Genomic DNA, 21,871 nt, shown 5'->3' with positions numbered 1-21,871 from the left:
TTACCTCTCCCACCATGCCGTTCCAGGTCCCATTAACCTTCTTGCCGTGTTTACCATTGGTAACTAAATACAGGTCGTAAGTGAACTTGACAGTTTTCGCAATCTTTTTCAGGATGTCGATACAGAAGCCTTTACAGCAGCGTTTGATGTAAATCCCCGAATCGCCTGTGTGATTGCTGCGATTTGGTTCGAGGAGGGAAGCAGAGAAAAAGCAAAAATGGCAGGTCAGTATTTTTGAAAGATCACATGCAAAAGTCCTGGGTTGACACAAAATGTCTCTGAATTGAACAGTTCATCACAAAAACTACATCAAGTCTGAACAGAATGGATACAGTGACTGGTAAAAGTATTCACACCTCTTGAACTTTTCCACATGTTTCCTTACAATGTCAAACTTCTCTGTGCTTCATCAACCTTTCATATAACAGTTCATGATTGTAAACCGGATCACCTGTTTCCATTTAGTGCCAACATCTGCATCCTCTACCCTCACTCCAGCTATCTTCTGGTAGAAACCAGATAATTTTTAATAAAAAATAAAAAAAAGTCTGAAAACATGATGTATAACCCAAAAGTCAAAACTTTAAAGAATCAACTTTTGCTACAATTAGACTTTGACTGGGCCATGTTAACATTGATATGCTTTGATATAAACCTATTGTTCTATTACATCTCTGCTTGCATACTTTGTAGTTTTTTTCTGCTGAACGTCCTCTCAAGTCTTTTGTTATCTCCAACTGGTTTCTTCCTATTTTTTTCTGTATTTAGCTTCAACCATTGTGCCATCAACTCTGACCAGTTTCCATGTCTCTGCTATAGAAAAGCATCTCCAATGCATGATGCTGCCACCACCATATTTTACTGTTTGAACGGAGTGTTCAGGTTGAGCACCTTCTTTCATCTGTTTGCTTGTCTTGTGGGAAACTGCAAAAACTATTTTTTATGGCTTTTTTTTCATCACAAATCATTTACCAACTAGGTGACTTCTAAAAGAAAATGTTTTCTGTGTATTTTATTTAGAAGTATTTGAGTAAAGGGATAGTTTTTATAACAACCTTTAAAAATGTTGACCTATCAAAAAAAATAATAATATTAAAATTTGTAAAATATACAGTACAGACCAAAAGTTTGGACACACCTTCTCATTGAATTCAATTAGAAAGTGTGTCCAAACCTTTGGTCTGTACTGTATAAAAAAATTCAAGCATAATGCAGCCATAATTTTTCTCACATGAAACCTGTAAATGAATGAGTCACAGATTGAGTTGGGTTGTACTTCATGCTGTTTTTCAGTCACTTGATTAACTTTTACATTAGCAAAAAATAAACAACAACACTCCCAAATGCCAATTTTATTCTAATACAAGAAAACAGGCTTAACTCTTCCATCCAAATTATACAGTAATGAAAGTCTAAGAATAACTCACAGGGAAGGCAAACATCTAACCGAGCCATGCGTCATCAGTCAATAGGCTGAGCTGGCTCCCAGCAGATACAGGTGCAGAACAGCTGTGCACCAACACAATGGCAGCTTTGGCACAGTTAGTGGATGCTGTTTTAGCCAGAGCAAGGACAAAAGTGTTTGTGCTTTTTGTGTTAATTTTATTTATTCCTACAGCTGCCTTCTGAAATCAAGCTGCTTTAAGTGAACAGCCCTGGCAATAAAAATGCAGCACAGAGCACGAGGTTTTAGCACTAACGCTGCAGAAGCTTGCTGAGTACAGGTATGCGTTTAAAGACGACTCCACGTGGCTCTGCGCACATTTGTGTCTGAAAATAAACCTGTATGTTGGTGCGCCTATGCCTGATATGCTGTGAGGGAGACAGGCGGAGGAGGGCAGTGCGAAGACGGGCATTGGGAGAAAGAATGGAGGTGAAAGATATCTCAATAAAGAAAAAAAAACATGGAGCAAGAAGATGTGGTGCTGCCTCGGGAGATTTCAGGTAGACCAGAGATAGAAAAGGAGACGACTGAACAAAATTCATTATCACACTCCAAGCAGGGCTGGGAAAGGAGAGGGTCAATGTGACTGGGAGGAAAACAGGGACAGAAACCGAGCCAGTGTTCTACTTTGGAGAGGTGAAACAAGTCAAAGTAATCGCAGGCTTGAAAAGAAGAGCTGGAGCGTGATTACAGCGAGCTGTAGCAGCAGAAAATACTACAAAGCAGACAAAAAGAGGCAGAATGCAGCCAAATTAATAAAAAACAAACTTTACTTACAGGCATGTTTCTAAATGGAACTGACTTGTTTGTTGATTTGTCTTTGACTAACATACACCAATTTGCAAATACACGCCTACACCTCTTTGACTTTATCACATTTTATCACATTGTTATATCCTAAACTTGAAGTTTTTTTTACTGGACTTCATTATCAATCTCTTTTACTGTAATGTCCTGCTCTGCATCTCAGAGTCAACTTTGTAAATCCCTATAGATGTACTGTAATGCTTGTGTGTGCACTTGTACACGCCAACATGAGGAGATGCAAACACACACACGCACCTATATACTCATCTAAGCTTGCAGATGTTTATGAGCAAATGGCAAAAAGAAAACGGAACCATTTTTATTGGTAATTTAACACTTGTGTCTTCAAAAAATGTTTTTTTCTTTCATAAATCCAGTTGATTATTTCTCACAACACATGAAAAATTATGTTCAAAGATGTGCTCCATCCACTTTAAATGAAAAAAAAAACCTTGTAGATGCACATAGCTGATAAAGAAATTCCTTAAAGTACCATTTTATAGTACAACCAAGTAACAACTTTGGGGCATAACATGAACACTTGAACATTTCACAAACAATTGTTTTCAGTTCATTTATAGATGAAGCATTAACATAAAAACTTTTACCTGAGTTTTAGCTGCTTCCGACACGGCACAGTGTTCCTCATGCATGTCCCACTGAGTGGATCCACGTCCTCCACAATGACAAAAGGTGCCTCCTCCAGAGTCACGATGGACAGGTGGTCCTCCCGCTCCTCCTCGAAATGAGGCCACACATGGTACCTCATCGTCAACGAGCCTCTTTCCCACTTGCCAACCTGTGGAGGTAGAGCTGTGTGATGCACAGGCAACTCCAAAACATTGATTTCAAGTGGCAGAAGGAGACACTCCAAAACTGAAAGTAGTGGCACACACCTTACAAAAGGAGCAGAATGCAGGGACAGGGAAATAGAAGAGGGTGGAATGAAAAGAAAATACATTTACCCTGTCCCATTGCCGGTCCTTGTCGAGAAGTATTATGACGAGTTTAGGGAACATCTGGTGGCCTTTTTCGCTAAATGACAGGTTTCGACCTTCAAATGTTACATTCATGACGTACCTAGAAAAATAAAGAGTTTAAGTTTTAGTCACAAGAATCCTTTTTTTTTTTTCTTTAGAGTAGAAACTCTAACATCACCTAAATCAGAATGTAGATTAAGATGTGTGAAAGTTTTCACCAGGTTTATATTTTTTTTCCATGTTTTCTAAAACATATAACACCAGTGGACTGAAAAAGTTGAAAGAACACACTAAAACATTTTTCTCTCATAAAAACTGATACCAATCTGATGCAAACATTTTGGCATCTCAGGAAAGGAAGTTTAGTCGACAAAAACTAAGCTTCAAAAGATCCTTCTCTACATCCTGGTAACTGTGGGAAACCTTCAAATATCCTGACATGTTTGCTGGATTTTCTTCACCTGTACACGCAGGAATCTGCTGGTTATTTCTTTAACCCAAATGCTCTGTTCATGCTGTTGGGACAGACTCTGCAGAATCTTGATCAAATTCTAGATCTAAAACAGTGACCCAGGAAATAATCTCATTCTTAATCTTACAAGATTAACAAGATATTGTTAATTTATCGCAAAACTGCTGTACGAAATAAACATATTGCAAAGAACTGCCTGAACTGCAATAAGTGTTAGTTCATTATTGCATTCGAACTCTTTACGCCTGTAACATATTTAGTGCCTCTTGTTGTTTAATGCAGCTTATAAAATATTGGAAGTAAAGAAGAGGTACGGTGGTGAAGCCTGTAATTAAAAAAGCTGCAAGTTGCTTCAATGCCAAAACAGACAAAACCCAGAAGCAACTTCTTAAAATAAAACCTTGTTGAGATGGAAATAAATATATATACATATTACTTAGGAGTTTGCACTGAATTCAGAACAGATACCAAATATTAAGACATATTGTGATGTTTTTTTCTGATATTGCCTTGTTCATTATTTCATTCACTTTTTTTAAAACGAGTAGACAATTGTAATTTAACCTATTTTTGCCTTAATTAATCAATGACTATATCAATATGGCAGGTTAAATTGATATAGTTACCCTAATATAAACATTTTTGATTGATTAACTTTTAAGCTCAACAAATTCAGAGCATGTAGAGAGCAGCATCTCAAACCAAGCCACACTTTAACTTTTCACACAGTTATTTTCTTGACAGCTGACGTACAAAAGGTACCTTTAATACAAGATATTTCTAAAAGTGGAAACTCATTGCTATGAATACTCACTGCTTCGCATTCATATTTTTTCCAGCGTAATATTGGAAATGTAATTTTATTCGAATCTTTTGTGTATAATCAAGAAAAGAACATCTTGTAAGGTGACGCTGAAGAAATGTTGTTTAACATTTGTAGACACAAAGATCTGCCCCTTTCCATGTAGCATGTAGTTTTAAGTATACAAATGCTTTTGTTAGACACCGTTGTCACAACACTTTACAAGCAAAATAAATACTATGAAAAATGTTTTAAATGTTTTACTATAAGCCTTCCAACGACCACAGACACATTTAAATTACTTTAGTCCTTTGTGTAAACAGATACTATGGAGGATTTGGAAAAAAATCAACAGCGTAAGCAATACAACAAGTACAAAACTGAAACCTTGACTGAAAAATTAGTTCCAAAGAATCACGTCCTGAAGTACAACAGTACAGACAGATGTGCAATAACAAATATCACCCTTTCGAGGGCAACATACTATGTTGTAATACATAGAAAATATATGTTATGTATTATGTAATTGCCATATGATGGGTATAAACATGGTTGAATTTAAGTCTTAATATTTTTGTCCATTTTATCCAGTTTTAGAGTGAGTGCAACATACTTTTAAATAGCGGTGCCTACTATTGATTCTAATATTATACGCTGATGTCTATTGTTGGCTCAATAACTGTCGACATGATATACAGAAACAGTGGATGATTATCTAATATCTAGTGGCCACAGTCGATGACATAACTTCTTGAAGAAGTACTTCATTTCAAAGTATCATGCAATATTTAAGAACTACTTCAAATTAAGTGTCAAGAGATCAGGGCAGGTGTAGGCGTATGGATAGTACTAGGAAATGCGATGAAGTTCTAGCCTTTTCTTCTTGCTATTTTTATCAGTAGAAGTAGTAGCCTTGACATTTTTGCATTCAAAGCACAGGACCAGGACCACTACAAAGGTGACCCACTTTGAAACATATGCCACCTGATAGACTTAGGAGGAGGCGGAGAAGAAGGAGTACAGGTGGGAGTGAAAGCAGAGCGACAAGCAACCAGAACGGAGAGCTTGAAGCACTGAAAAGCCGAGAGAGAGAGAGGGAGAGAGAGTATATTAACTGCCTGGTGAATCCATATCAGGATATACAGTATGTGTGTCAACAAGTGTAGAGCAGTGGCAGATAAGCTGGAAGCATGGCTTTCGCTCTCAGCCGCCTCCTTCTCTCCCTCTTTCTCATCCTGATCTGTGGGCTGCCATCACCATGGAGATGCTGCGCCTCTGAAACAATCCACCGGAGAAATAAATATCTTGAATGCAAGCAGAAAGGAGCAGTGTGTGTGTGTGTAGACCTTTAAATTTCACCCATTGTCATCATCATGTCCAACAAAGACAATAAGTCTATTCACGGGTAAATCCAGAGAACAGATGAGGCTGAAATCTGCCCAAGATTTTATCACAAGTACATCCCACTAAAACAGTCAGCGCCTCTCTCCATTGTGTCTTTGATTTTATTTATAGAGCAATTCGCCCTCTTTAACACACACACACACACACGCAGACCCGAGCAGGCTAAATGCTTTGAGCGAGTCAATAATACGACCCAAGCCTCCATGAAATGCCTATTGCTGCATGCAGGCTGGCTAGCTACACTCCAAGAGCTGTAATGCGTGTGTAACATGGGATTAGCCTCCTAGGAATAATCTCAGTTTTGAATAGGCGACAGAAAAGATCAGGGCGGCTGTGGGTGGAGGCTCCGGAGGTCCAACCTGTTGCAGCTGCAGCTGTGAGAGTGGACAGTGAAACGGCACGTATGTGGGGGGCAGAAACCTCAACATGGGGACATGGGGAGGTCCTAAAAACCGTATAATGTCATTTAACGTGTTGCCATGGCACCTACAACCACAGCAATTTTTATGCAATCAGCTGTGTTGCTATGGGAACAGTAATCTCATCCAAGAAAGAGAGACAGAAAGAAAAAGAGAGAGCAAAGGGAGTTTTTGGGGTTTTTTTTCTCAATTCCAAACCTGAGTGTTTACTAACTTCCACTCACTCTTCCACTTTCAGATCAATCTGAACATCTAACCTATGAGCGCCGCCTCCAATTGCACATCAATACGGCTCAGTTGGCCATGCATTAGCCTGTACCTTCACAATGGCTGATACAAGCTGTGAATGTACAGTGCACGGCGCTGCTCTGTTTATCATTTCGTAGCCCTTTACCCCCGATGTAGCATTTATGTGCTGTTTGATCCTCCACATGTCGAAGCTCCCCTCTGACTCCAGTGGAAAGAGAGTAAATGTGAAAACAACTGGGATGAGCCGCTAATAGAACCTCATGCGGCTTCATCACAGCTATACGCTGCGTCTTGCTTGCCAACTGTTCCCTTACTAATCATAGCTGCGATGGGATTTTTATTTCTTAGTTGCAGACATAATGAATCATCAGTCGCATGCACATGATTCTCTTTTGCTACTTTCTTCCTTTTGCAGCTTTTGAAATGCCCTTTCTTAAATTGGTTCTTGTATATCAAAGTGGAGCTGAGCCGGATCACAAACTCTGTCACCGCAATGCAGTAATGTAAAAATACACTTTATGTCTCTGCTGCGTGTGGACATATACACACACTGGCATACTGTTTCTATCGGCTTTGGATGTATGACTCATAGTTCCCATAAGATCAACCTATGAAAAGATGTGTTTAAGAGAGAAAATATGTGCTTGATTTGAAAATATCTGCTTCATAGAAGCAGCAGAAAATTTCTGTAAAAGGCCAACCTGAAGAGAAGAACCAGCAAATAGCAGGTTTAGTGGGTGAAATATTCAGTTAACTGTTGGTGTTTGATCAAATACAAGAGCTCCTCTTAACGAAGGAATATATTGTATACAGAGAACAGCTACATTGATCTAAAGCTCTAAATGTCTAAAATTAACAACTCTGAAGCTGCTGATTTCAGACTTTTATAGCCCAGGTGTTTCAAGGATGGAGTCATCTGGGCTACTGTCTTACTCACAAAATCTTATTTAATTTACACATAAAAATTACGAGTGGGTACACTTATTTATATCCTTTATACAAATATATTACAAGATCTGGAGGACTTGTCCACATGTAGACAGAGTGATGAAGTATTTTTTAAATTAAGCAAGCAACTGAATACATGATTACGTTTTCAAAGTTTTCTATATATCTACCAAGTATATGACAGTGCTGGTACTGACAAGTTTTGCTCCCATTATTCCTAAAGGTGCTCTTATGTAATAAATCAAGCGGTTTGAGGACGGTTGTACACTCATGAGCTCTGCTCGTTATACAGTGCAGACCATGTGAGACTATCAGTACATGTAAATATGTGCTTGATGCATCAAAAGTAATAAAATTTGCAATTAGTTTCCTAAAGTCCCTAGCTTTAGAAAAGTCTAAAGCTAGGGACACATTACATGGCTTTCTCAGTCATCACAGATTTTGAAAAGACTACATGTTCACACTAACAGACTGGTGACGGGGGATCACAGGCTTAATATCTTCACATGTTGAAGGATCACAGACGAGATTTTTCAGGCTAACTAAAGCCAACAGAGAGCATCAAACACTTGTGGAAACTCACAAGAGTACTGCCAGAGCGGATTGTCTGGTTGAAACAAAAGTCGAAGTTTATTTATCTGTTGCTATTAAGATGTTACTTTTTAAGTTAAGCAGTTGTGCTTTAAAACTAGTTATGCTCAAGAAATTCACTGCCTTACATTTTATGTGTGAAACCTTGTTCATGTTAGTTAAACATAAACACATTTTTGATTCTGTTATGTCAATTTATTGTGCGCTCTATATTTACACCGGACCATATTTAGGTCATGTTAAAGAATATTACATGCAAAGAAAAGAAATCCTACCTAAAGAAGAAAAGTGAAATCACCACAACTGACACCATTCTGTGATGATTTCTATAGGGTGGAAAATGAACACAAGAAAATATCTACTCATCTGATTTTGTTCAAATCTATAGCCAGAAACATAAAAATAGTCAAACAACTGGAAAAACTAGCCTGGATGAGAACCCATGTTTCTCTCTTTACTGACCTGGATTAACATGAAGAAAAAAAAAAACATCTCAAAAGCTTAATATTAGAGAACTAAAGCAATTATGTTACTGAAACATAACATACATACATTTATTTTATTTCCACAAATCTTGACCACTGATATATTCGAAGAGCACCATGTAGAGGAATATAGTCACTGAGAATGAGCTGAAAGATAATTTTTAAATTTAGGAATATGTTTAATACAAATACACAAAATTAGTCAATTAACTACATTTATAGCTAAACTAATATATGCATATAGCATTAAAAAATTAAAATGAGTAAATAAAATGTACAGCTGTGAAAAAAGAGACCACTCCAAGTGTTTATAGTGCAGATAAAGAACTAAACTATTATTTGAAAATATATTGAAATAATATAGTTTGCCTGTTCTCTCCTGGCATAAACAATGTGAGGTTCATAGTGATGATTGGTAGGATCTCTTCTGCCACTGCATGGCACCTTGCTGAATTTTAAAAGCAGTTGCATTCCCATTCTAAACTCCAACATAATTTTATTGCTTATTTATTGAGTCATTCGTAGCTGAAGGCTCAGCGCTGGCACCACACACATACAGAGAGTGATGAGGACTACACACAGGAAAGATGTAAGACACTGAGCCTCTTTGAGCTGCAGCCTTTAATAAGTGAGTCCACAGGAGCTCCATGTGATCTAGGCCCATGAGAACCCCCGTAGAGCAGGACACATCAGACAGCTACCTGTGGAGCCTGAGTAGAGCGAGCCTGCATCAGAGCACGCTCTTATTTTGGATATGAACATGAGAGTCGGGAGCAATGACCTTCTGAAAAACCTCAGGTACTGATTTGTGCTTTATTTAGGCTGCCTTCAAACTGAGAAGCCATACTTATTATATGTCATCCTATAGTCAAAGTACGTAGAAAATAATGAAGTATGCCACCTCTGACAGGTGAATTTACAGTGTTTTGTAAAAACCATGCAGCTTCACACTTTGCCCTGTTACAACACAAACTGCAATGAATATTATTAGGATGTCATGTGAGCACAATGTGAAGTGGAATAATTGCCCTCCATGTCATCTAAACTACATTTTGATTGCATTCTGTTCATATATTTGTTTTGTAAGTTTTTTTAGGAGACCACAGCAAAATGCTACTTTGTGTAGGTCTGTGAGACAAAATACCAATAAAATACGCTGATGTTAGACAGTGTAATGTGACAAAATGTCTAAAATTTCAAAGGGTGAACTTTTAGTAAAAAATTATACAGTTTTTATTTCCCTACCTATAGGCCCTACATTGGTATGCATATTGTTGCATGCAATATGCATAAAAATGCTTGCAGCATCCATATAACTATGTTTTGGCTGTGAATATGCAATAGTGTAAGGGATTCTCCAGGGTGTTATTTCCTCTAAAAGCTTTGACAGATTATGTATGAAAGTAAAAATATTGACAAAAGGTCAGATAATATATGACAATATGCTAAGCAAAACTACACTAAACAAAACTACAAGAGTTGTTGATTTATGACATCTTATGACTGAAGATTTGATTACCAAGGATATGCTGATATGACGTATGAAATATGAACCGCTCTCTTGCCTAATCAATACATTTAATTAGCCCTCACTGGACTGAAGAGGTGATTTAAAAAAGGGAAATGCTAATAAAATATTAGGCGCTTTAAACTGAGATGCTAAAACCTTGAGCCAAGGCCCTGGAAGCCCTGATGGGATCAAGACTGGAGAGGAGGAGAGAAATCTCTGTCTATTTTTATCAAGCCACAGGATACAAGAAGATCAGGGCTTTACTTTGAATTTCTTTAAAAAAAAATTTTTTTTATCTGATTTAAATTCCTAAATATATCCATCCCAGGTACCTGCAGTAGCTCCTTGGCTGCATACTAACTTCATTTCAAAGTTGTCTATATCTTGCTGAATCAAAGTGATGAGGTATAATTACACTTCCATCACAGTGTTGGACTGAGCTTCAAGTAACGACAGCTCTTATTATCTGGTCTCAACTCTGACATTAACATTCGCTCTGAGGGGAAATGTTAAAAAGGTTCCGAAGGGTATTTATTGCATTAATGTTATCCAGCAACTCAACGAACCGTCTCAGTTTAGCAGAAAGCTGTTGTTGACTTAAGTGGTTCCAGATTGTGTCCCTGAGGATGGTAAGTGGGGTAACTCAGGTTAATTAGGCAGGAAGAATTAAAGAAAACAGACTCTCTAATTCTGGATGAATTCCTTTGCCTTGTGACTGATTGCATTCTGTGTTTGTTTAACTGAGTAAAAGGTATATCAGGGATATCTTTGTTTGATCTGAAAGATGAATAACCAAGACATGCAGTGCCGAGCAAATGTATTCACACCTTTGAACCTTTCCACATTTCGCCACATTACAAGGGAAAACTTCAGCGTGTTTTATATGAATCAAAATGTGAAGTATGCGGAGTAAATGGTTCTCAAGCTCTTAGCAAATAAAACTTTGAAAACTGGTTTCAGTTAAAGGGGTTTACAATTAAACCTCTTTAATCTGATACCCTTAAATAAAACAAGATGACTCTACTTGTCTTGAGAAGTCCCATAGCTAGTTCAGCTTAATTTAATGTCACTATAAAAGCAGCAGAGATTAGTTGATGAATTTTAGTGAGCAAACAGCATCAGCAAACGTGTGTAGAAATACATTTCATTTTCTACTGAAACATCTGCGAAACATGGTGGTGGCAGTATCATGCTACAGAGACAGATGTTCTCCATGTAGTCAGTAGGCACATCATCCATTTTTATTATCTCTAATGAAAAACGTGTTGCTTTTTTATCATTCCATATTCTGAAGCTTTAATCTGACACATTTATTCAAATTGAAGTGAAAATAACAATTGTCCTTTCTTTTTTTCATGATAAAAGATCATAAGTTTCATGTTGTATAACCTTTGTAACCTTTGCAGCCTCTTGTTCATGACTCCACTGAACGTAAGGTTTTCAGTCTCAATTGGACTTTTCTGGTTAAATAAAGGTAAATTAAAGAAATAGCACATATCTACACATATATAAATTTTTTTATCAATCCCTAGAAATCCCTAGGCTTAGAAAAGCAGTAGCAGGGTCAAACAGTGCTGCAGATGTAAAATGTTAATTCTTATTCCTCAATGAGAGATCCTGTTGTATATCAATGAGATTTAAGAGTAAGTCCTCCACAGCAATTACACTGCAAAAGGAGGGAAAAGTGCTTCATGCTAAATTTTATCCTCAGAGAAACACAAACTACTCTCTACTTAATGCATTAAATAAAACAAATGACTTTTTGTTTTAGCTTCATGTGATTAAAACACATTTTCTGTGAAATTGGACAGCCATATGACTGTCCTACTAAATATTGGGGTAAAAAAATCAGACTGGTTAAGAAAAAATATATATATCTAATACAACTGGGGGGAAATTGAAAACTGCTTTGGGAAAAGCAGTGCTTCTATTGATAGCCTGACTAAATGCACTCCAAAAGAGATCCTTGGAGGACATATAGGAGCTCCTGATACCCAGAAGCACACTAGAATGGCTTGTGCGCCTTGTAATAAGAAGCAAATTTATAAGACAGACACTTTCATTGTGCCATTAAGAAATGCAATAATGTTTCCTTCCTGCTGCAGGAAAACACTACTTTAAAGGTAAAATTAGATGGTGAAAAACACATGTGCAGAGACTGCAAAGGAAACACAAAGATTGTGTGATTATCCAGGTTTTATTTTAAAACTGGCTTTAAATACACAGATGTGTAGCAGAAAGCACAATGAAAAACAGCAGATTGTAGAGCTCCTTCAGCTCTTCCAGATTTATTTCCATTTTGACTATTTTATAAGAATTTTATGAGATAGACTAACACTATATTGTGTTAGTCTATCTCATAACTGTGAAATGAAAATACAATAATAGATGATTTTCAAAACAATGTGGCGTACTTCTATTGGTAGTCTCGTTTCATTCATGAATTTGTAGAACCACCTTCCTTTTTAGTCACTAATTCAAATCGTCAGTAGGCACATCATCCATTGATGTGCCTCTACACTTTTTACCCATTCTTAACTTACACGTCTCGCCACAGATTCTTAAATAGATTTATGCACAGACTTTGACTGGGTCATTGTAACACAAGAACACTTTAATTCAAGCTATCTCATTCTAGCAGATGAATCATGTTGGATTTTAGGTGATGTAGTTTTAAATATTTGTCATGTGGCTTTTTATTTTGGTATCGACTTCTCTACACATTTTTCTGGCTTTTTTGGTCTTTCTCATTTTTTAAGTTTTCAGATTATGCTTTTACTTGAAACTATTTTAGAGTTGAGGTTAAGATTTAGATTCTGCTCAATAAGGATTCTACAGAAGAAGTGTTGTATCTTACTAAAGGCTTTATTCGTCTAGTTTTTTCTGTATCCAATAAGAAAATGCATGATGCTACTAATACCATGAGTTCAGGGTGATCTGAACAGAAACTGAGTTTTGCTCTGTGGGAAGTTAAAAAGGTAAAAACCAAACCCTGCTTTAAACTTGTCCACAGCTTTCTCCCTGAACTTTCTGCTGCGTTCTCTGGTTTCCATGATGTTTGTTTCTTAATGTTCTCTAACAAACAGAACAATTAGAATCATATTTGACTAAAACACAACTCCATCTAAAACAACTTGGACCACATATTCCCGTTATCTCCTTATTCCTGTTCTGTCTGACAGGATGGATGGCCTCTGGAGACCCATTTGCCCATTGCTTATTTTTGCTGTAATTTCTGTTGAGTATAAACTTATTTATGAATATTTTTATGAGTGTAAATGCCTCATAAGGTCAACAGTCTCCAAACAAATTGGAAACTCTGACTCACTTGGGTCCTCCCTCTCTGTCCATCAGCGCTGACAAGATGTCATGCTAATGCAGCATGCAGCCCATGGTGGCCTGTAGCCATACAGGACCTTGCAGAGACATATGGCCTTATTATTGCTTTTGTCTCTGGAGGTGGGGGTCCAAGGGATGGAACAGGTGAAATTAAGTGTGTGTGCAGCACAAGTGTCGGCGTGTGTTTGTAAGAGCCTTGCTATCCCCTGGAGTCGGCATGAAGATCCACCAATTCGCATTCTCTACCTTCACTCAGCATAGAGGAGGAAAATGGAGAGGCTAGTTAGAAAACACACACACACACACACTTACACACCGTTCTCACGTCAACACAGACACACAAACAACACGCTGCATCCCAGGTGTGTGCCTTAAGGATGATTGAGAGTCAACCCTGTGTCTGAAAGTGTCCCTCAGGGACTGAAATATTCATAGCTGTAGTCCCATTGTTGTCTCAGTGCTGCTGGTCGCTGAATCCTAAATGGCATACATAAGTGCTCCTGATTTTACGTGCAAAAACGAGGGCAAAAGTTGCAGTAATACATCAACCTTCACTTGTATATTACTGCTGCTGTGGCAGAGGAGGTTGCATAATTTCCCTATCTGCTTCCATTCCTCAAACCGAACCTGACAGGGAAACAACAAAAAAATTTGGGGAAACAAAATGAAAATCATAAGATGATAACTGATGTGGACTAAAACATTATTTTTATAACAAAGATTTGTATCCAGAGTTTTTGACATTTTCTTCCATTAAGCACAAAGACATCCCCTGCAGGGCCTTGCAGAATATTCATAGCCCTTTAATATTCCATGTTTTGACCTGTTGCCATAAACTTTTATGTATTTTGTTGAGATTTTCAAAATAGACCAACACAGAGCAGCCTGGCCATTGTCAGCTTTACTCGATTCTCATTTCCCTTCAGTCTAGGATTTTTCCTGGTGAAATTCTCCAGTAGACTTTTGTACTGTTCAATCAGCCAACAGAAGGAGAAGTTGTGTTGAATTTAGAATTGTAGTCTGCCTGTAGTTTGACGATGGCAGCGGAGGAAGTGAACGAAGCCGTTCAGTCTGCGTTGGTCAGGCTTCTAAATACTGAGCAATTAAAGTTGGAGGAATGCTTAAGACATTTTATTGCTGCTGCTCTCATTAACATCCATCTCATGTGGCAATTTTCAGTAAGCGTCACAGTGTAGATTCCTTCACAATTCAGCTGGCACATTACGTACGTCACAGTCAAACATCAATGATTGGGTAAAATCAGACCCAATTGTTTCAAACTTCCCCAGACTCTTTGCCTCCAAGAGGCAATCAATTCCCAATAGCTGAGGATCCAGACTGTCAGGATGAAGTAAGGTGCAGAATAAGGGGCTGGTTTTTACCAAACTAAACCCATAGTGGTTCATTATATTTGAACTGTAATGTGGATAAAACATAAAGCGTTGTTTTCAACAATACTAACTTTGCATATCTAGAGATGTTTGCCAAATAGCCAAGATTAGTCAGGCCAGTGAGTGTTACCACAAACCCTATGTTGAGACTAAAAGTGAACTTTGACTAGGTCATTCTAGTACTAGCTTCATTGTTTCCCCTTAATGACATAAGGGTAAGTTAAAAGTTACATTTTTATGGGCATCGTTCAAAAATGGTTTTCATTTTGCCTTTTAAAAGGACAGATTTGAAGATATTACAACTAATAGTTGTCCTGCCGAAAGCTTCTCCAAACTTGGCTCTGAATCATTGCAGCTTTTCCAGATTTATTATAAATATCTTGCCTATTTTTGTGAATCTTCTCCTTGACCAGTCTGTCAATTTATGGGGCAGACATGACTTGGTTGTCTTTGAGTTGTACCATATGAATTTTCATATTATGGACTGAACATTGCCCTGTGGGCTGTTCAAAGCTCGGGGTATTGTTCTCTTTCCTAAGTCTGTTTTTTTATCTTCTGCCCAACAATATTTATGATCTGCCTGTTGTTCTCCCCAGTATCTAAATTTTATTTAGTGGCATCAGAGAAAAACTAGCTAAAGTGAATACATTTTTGAATCGGTGTTGTTTAAAGCAGCATATCCAGCATGCGAGTCTAAGAGAGTATTTACACATTCTCTGAGTTGTTCTTTGCCTCTTTTTTCATTAATCTGGTTGTCCTCGGGCAGTCAATTAACTGTGAAATCTCTGATCAATGTGAACAGTAACAGCAGTTACTTGAAGTTAAATGAGGATTAACTATTGAATACGAATCCCCTTAATTGCAACGCAATGTGCCAAAAGCACAACAAGGAGGTTCAGAGGAACAGGAAGAGAAGGATGTTTTCATTTGAAGATCCCTATGGGTTAGGATAAAGATAAGAGGAGATCACATTATAAACTAACATCTGTGTTTGCTTTAGATTTTAGACTTTTATTTGGCTGTGGAAATAAATTCCAGCTTCTATTTTAGTGAAATTGAAAGCAACGATCTGCAGCCAGGGGCCCAAAACGATCAGCACCGCTATAGAAATAAGTCAGAGCTGTGTGGGAGTGCAAACATCCAACAAGTCTGAATAAATGTTATTCCTGATTCACATCTGCATCAAAAACACAAGTGTGAACTGAGCCATGTTCCACCTCTGGTAAAGTTTTGGTACTTTCTTTCCCACCAATGCCTGTACAAAACCAAGAAAAGCAACCATACAAGTCCTAACAGAGCAGAAAGAACTGCCTAACATTGCTGAACAAACCAAGAAATATAAAAAAAATTCTAAATATGAACAAAAAACGTGGAGGTCAGTGCTTTCATAAAGTCAGAGTTGTATAATTATTTTTCATGATTAATTCTTTGACTTAGTGATTTCAAAATTCAGTCTAACAGTAAGCAATAAATATTAGGAAGGATCTTAATTCAGGTCAAGGATCTTCTTGCGTCTTCATTAGCAGCCCCAATGATCCTCTGCCTCAGCACAGGTGGATTTATTTTTAGTCCAGCACTTGATTGTTTTGTCCTCATCCCGTCAGGATCTTGAAATATGAAATATGACTGTTTTCCTTCATCCAACCTTGCGCTTCTCAACAGTCCTGAAATATTCAAAGACACAAAAGGTCTTTTTGCCTTTGCCATTTAATCCCTTTGGGACTAAGACTTTAAGTATTTTAAATCTGGATATTTTTGCTTCTTCAAGGTCTCTTGATTATGTGAATGCTGGACAGAAAGTCACGTGAGAGAAACATTTATGTGCAAATTCTGAATTTTTCAGGCTAACGGATATAAAACAGTTTAACAGACAGTTTCCGTTTGAAGCAGTTTTCAATTGATTACCTCCTTCATTTGTTTGGCCTCCTTATTTACTTACAACCTTTTAGTGAAGCCACGATCAGCTATAGAAATAAGTCAAAAAAAAAGTGCAAACATTCAACAAGTCTGAATAAATGTTATTCCTGATTCACATCTGCATCAAAAACACAAGTGTGAACTGAGCCATATTCCAGACTCTGGTAAAGTTTTTGGTACTTTCTTTAAAATGCCAAATTACAAAACCAAGAAAAAGCAACCTCAAGTCCTTTCAGAGCAGAAGAACTGCCTAACTTGCTGAACAAAGGTAATGATTACTGATTAAGTATTGTTCTTTAGTGACAAAACTCAGTGGCACTGAAGCCTTTTAATTGCTGTACCAACATTTTTGGGAAACTCCCCCTCAGACATGAAAAGTGTAATTATATTTGATTTGTAAAAGGTGAAATAAAGAGACATGGGCAGATACAGTTAGTAGAACGGGTCAGGAATAAGGGCGTGTTGTTTTTGCACATCCTCCATTTCCCCCCCAGCACTGACTCACTTCAAGATTTCCTTGGAGTGGCCGATGCTGGAGCCCTTTTTGTCAGGCGTCCCGAGGCAGCTGGACTTCTGCAGGGTCTGTTTCCCTCGGTCCAACATCATGGTTGAGGTTGCCGTGGCAATGACAGCAACTGCGTCACGTACTCTGGCCTCGATGTTGTAGTCCCATTCGTCATATGACACAGAGATGAGCCCTAAGAGAGAAAAAGAACGAGAGATGAGGTGGGAAAAAGGCGAGATTGAAGAAAAAGGAAATAAAAGAGAAAGTGAGGGGGAAGAGACAGAACAGTGAAGAGACAGGATGCAGAAAATAGCAGGCAGAGAGCTGTTAAAAATTCCCAGAGGGTGAAGGCTTCCATGAAAAAAAAAATGTATGCATTTTGCTGGAGAAGCAAAACTAATAGTGCAAATATAAATCAAATTTGTAGCACAATACTCAAGAGATCACTCTCAGTTAAGTATAGTACACTTAAAAAAAGATTCCTATTGGTTAAAAATAGACAGAGATAGCTGAACATCAGTCTAGACTCTGACCCCCCTCCCCTCCAAACGCTCACTTTGTTGCTCTTGGCTTTTCAAGCATGAGAAACTGCTTGCTATCAAATGTCGACATCCATTTCTTACACCCAAACAACTTTTCAGGTCATTATTTCTCTCACCACTGGTTTGGATTATGTCTTCTCTTTTACAACCTGTACTGTAAATGCATCAGAAAATGACAATTCTGCATTTTTTTGGTCATATTTCAAATTGTCAAAGCAAATTAACAACAACCCTAACTGTTTTTTATTTTCCTTCTTAAACAAATGATATTAAAAATGGAAATTCAGAAAAACTCTTTGTGGCGAGAGAAGAGATGTTTACTATAGAGCCACTGAGACAGAAACTGATGTTTAGGTGAAATAATTAAAGTGGGGGTTCAGATACAGATTGACGGCTGCAAAAACTGCTGATTAAACTTAGGACCAACAGACATATTTAATTTTTATTAAAAATAACACATGTAAAAATTTAAAGTCTAAAACATTTTCCAAACAAAATATTTTTAGATTAATTAAACTCAAAACCCATCTATGCCCCACAGTGAATACAAGTGTACTGCAAATACTCGAGGAGAATATTTGCATATGCAAACTAGCCCATCTGTCACCTAACTTTATTTTTATACTGAGTTTTGGGACACATATTTCTGTTATTATAGCTAATCTTGGAGACAAATACAGTGTCTCAGAAAAGTATGTTTAGACCCTTTAACCTTTTAACATTTGGTCACAGTATGACCCCAGACTTTACCATACTACAGTACAGACCAAAAGTTTGGACACATGGGCAGAATGTGTCCAAACACCTTCTAATTGAACTCAATTAGAAGATGTGTCCAAACTTTTGGTATATTGGGATGTTGTGACAGACAAAGACATATATGATTGTCTTTGTCTGTCACATACATGTTTTTCATAATTTTTTTTATGAAATAAAAAATAATAATAATAATTCTTTAGGCATTCAGTCAATCTGATACTCCTAAAAAGATCTGTGTGTTCAAACCAGTCCCACAATAAATTAATCTGTGAAGCTTTCAAAGATTTGTTAGAGACTATGCATCAAGAAAATCAATTTATTCCACTATCTAAAATCAGAAAAATGTAAACCTACCCAATCATTGTCTGTCATAATAAACTGATAAGAGAGACATAATTAGAGAAATAATAAAGACAGCCATGGTAATTCTGGAGGAGCTGCAGAGATCCACATCTCAGGCAAGGACAATCGATCGACAAGTCAAATATTATTACACATGTTAGGCTTTTATGGAAGTGCCAACTAAAAAGAAATTCTCTGAAAGCCATAACAAGTCATGTAGAGGAAGAAAGTGCTGTGGTCAGATGTGACCAGATATGAAACATCAAACTTGGTGAAAACCTGACTCTGCACATCACCCTGAACATACCACTCCCACTATGGCATAATGTGTAAAATCTTGCTGTGGGGATGTATTTCTACACTAGGAACAGGAAACTTACAAAGGACCTCACAATTATCTCTATATAGCACTGCTTTGATAGTAGTGCTATAAGTTTTTGGTTGCAACATCAAAAATTATTCCTGACTGGATTCGGCTGCATATGTTGTATTCCTAGAGTCTAATTACATGGCACTGATATGAATGAATAGTTGTTTGCATACCTATAGGGAAGACAGATGGAACGTGGTCTGCATCACCGGCCACCAGCGAAGGTACGATCCAGGTGTAGCCATAACCTGTCAGGCCTACGGAGTGGGCCACTTCAAAAATGGTGGTCGCTTCCTCCTTGGTGCAGTAGAGCAGGATAACTGGACTCTGCAGCTTCTTCATCTGATTCTGGATCTTGGAGTCTCCATCATCCACAGACATGTCTAATATGATGACTTCTTCAAGCTCCCAACCCACAAAGCTGTTCTCAATTGTGCTGCGTACCTGGTTTGAAAAGGAAGAGGTGAACTGAGAAAGTGTGGGGTGAACACAGGCGATGGAGTGTGGAGATGCATCCTTCTAATTCAGCTCCAAATTGCTACACAACTACTCTGTACACATCGCTTGAGATTTGGAAAGAGCATTCAATTTTCTGTTTTAACAAAACTAGAAGAAGACAATTTGTTTCCAATAAGCTTTAGGGGGGAAAGGAGCTGTGCTGGAGGCACTGTGGTACACCAGTAGCACAAAACCACATGAAGATGGAGGTGCTGTGACATTAATAGTAACTCAGCGTCTTTCTGTTTGCATTTACTCCTGAATTTTTAATCAAAATAAAACATCCAGAAGAAAATAACATGTTTCTGGAGTCCTGTTTTTAATAGCAACCCAGAGAAATTATGACTGAGTTATTAACATGTAGTTTTTGTTGCTAGTTTGCACGTTTTTGTTTACAAAAGTCCTAACAGTCAGCTTTGCCTGTTTTCCCCAATCTGAGATTATGATTGTATCTTTTGTTGAAAGGCAAATTTGTTTAGATAAACTTCAGTTGTTTTATTTATTTATTTGGGGTATTTAAAATGTCTTCCATATTCAGAGTAAAGTGTTCTTTAGAAATGAAAGTTTACTGATTTTAAGAGGGTGTACTTACTGTATTATGCCATTATTATTATTATGTTACTTGAAAATTGTCTCATAAAGGCATTGTTATTGATTATCACAATAATTTTTGGGACAATTTACTTTTGAGCAGAATTTGTTATCATAACAGCATAACTTAACAGTACTGTGCAAAAATATTTGATTATACTAATCGGCCAGCCCCTCAAGCAGGGGGTCCACTTGAGCACTTGGCTTCTCACACACAACATAAAACTTCACATTTCTAGCTAAAATATGGAGAGAGAGAGGGAGAAAAAAAATCTGAATTTCAAACTATGGTCTGATAAAATTGTTTTAATTGTCATAATTTAATGTGACTTTTCATTCATTTCTGCTGTTTTTGTCTGCTAGTGTCATGTTTTATGCATACTGTATTTGTGACTAAATCAATAAATAAATTACCATTTTCCATCTGCAGTTGTAAACACAACCAATTAATCTGACTGGTCCTTCCCCTTTTACTGAGTCTGCATTAAAAAGATGCACACACACCTGCCAGACCAGAAGAATGAGAGAAATAACCTTAAGATATTTAATTTGCTGCTATGAATTTGATAGTGAGATGGTCAAGAAGACACAGAGAACTTATTTGTATGCAGCTTGGTAAATCATGAAATTAGGGATGCTAAATGAGCATCCATAATGGACAAAGAGTCAAGATTATAAGAAATGTCCTCACCAGATGGACTTGACTGGAAGTAAGGCAAACAGTAAGGGAAAATGTTGGATGCACAAAATTAATTACAATGTATTTATCTTTAATTTCCATGTTTTTCAGATTTTGTTTTTAATTTTACAGTAAACAGAATCACATATATACCCGCAAATTAAAGTGGCTACAGGCAGACAGAAAGTTTTGAACAAAGATTGACTCGTACCCTGTTCTTGTTACAATCCAATCAAAGTTGTAGTACATCTTATGCCTTTCTTTTCATAAAGTGAACATGCACAACCTTTTTCAGTTTTTTGTTCCACAATTATTTACAACATCTACAGAAATCTGATTTGGTTCCTTCCATAGAAATATATTGCATATGTATCGTATAAGTGGGAAGCTAAAAATGGAACTTTTTACAGCAAGCTTATTTTTGTGTTTATAGCAAATTTAGTTTTTTAATAAAATGTCCTTGTCCTTGTACTGATTTTGGTCTGCCTGGCAAAGTTTTGAGGCAATCAGACCTTTAGAAAATCCTATTTTCTGTCTTAAACTCGCTCTTTTCATAGGTTCATTTAAAAAAAAATCAACAAATGGTGTCTTTGTGACTGGCTGCTGCTAAGAAAGAGCCCAAAAATCAATTTTACCACTGGTTAAAACATTCCATTTTCAGGAAGGCCTGATTACTGATATGCCAAGGTTTAAAAGGTGTAAGAGGTTTAAGTGGTTTAATTATATGCTGGAGAAAGAGCCAGGTAGCCCCTTGCTCCAAACTTACCTCAAGCTATTGAACTTTCTCTGCATTTACAAGAAAGATGCATAACTGTAATAAGTCACAT

The 21,871-nt window shown here is 37.3% G+C and overlaps 1 protein-coding gene across 2 annotated transcripts in view; it reads right to left on the bottom strand.

The window, feature by feature from the left end:
* Positions 1-21,871, bottom strand: part of grin2bb (glutamate receptor, ionotropic, N-methyl D-aspartate 2B, genome duplicate b) — a 123,338-nt gene that overhangs the window by 27,966 nt on the left and 73,501 nt on the right. For both annotated transcript variants that reach the window (XM_044113294.1, XM_044113296.1), the window contains 5 exons: positions 19,450-19,720; positions 17,264-17,456; positions 3,217-3,331; positions 2,860-3,050; positions 5-176 (listed from right to left, as the gene is read on the bottom strand). In XM_044113294.1, coding sequence (XP_043969229.1) covers positions 5-176; positions 2,860-3,050; positions 3,217-3,331; positions 17,264-17,456; positions 19,450-19,720 — 942 coding nt within the window. The remainder of the gene's footprint in view (positions 1-4; positions 177-2,859; positions 3,051-3,216; positions 3,332-17,263; positions 17,457-19,449; positions 19,721-21,871) is intronic.

This window comes from Gambusia affinis, linkage group LG04 (genome assembly GCF_019740435.1).
Source record: "Gambusia affinis linkage group LG04, SWU_Gaff_1.0, whole genome shotgun sequence".
NCBI classification, from domain to species: Eukaryota; Metazoa; Chordata; class Actinopteri; order Cyprinodontiformes; family Poeciliidae; genus Gambusia; species Gambusia affinis.
The sequence above is the reverse complement of the archived record's forward strand: the minus strand, read 5'-3'. Positions and strand labels throughout refer to the sequence as shown.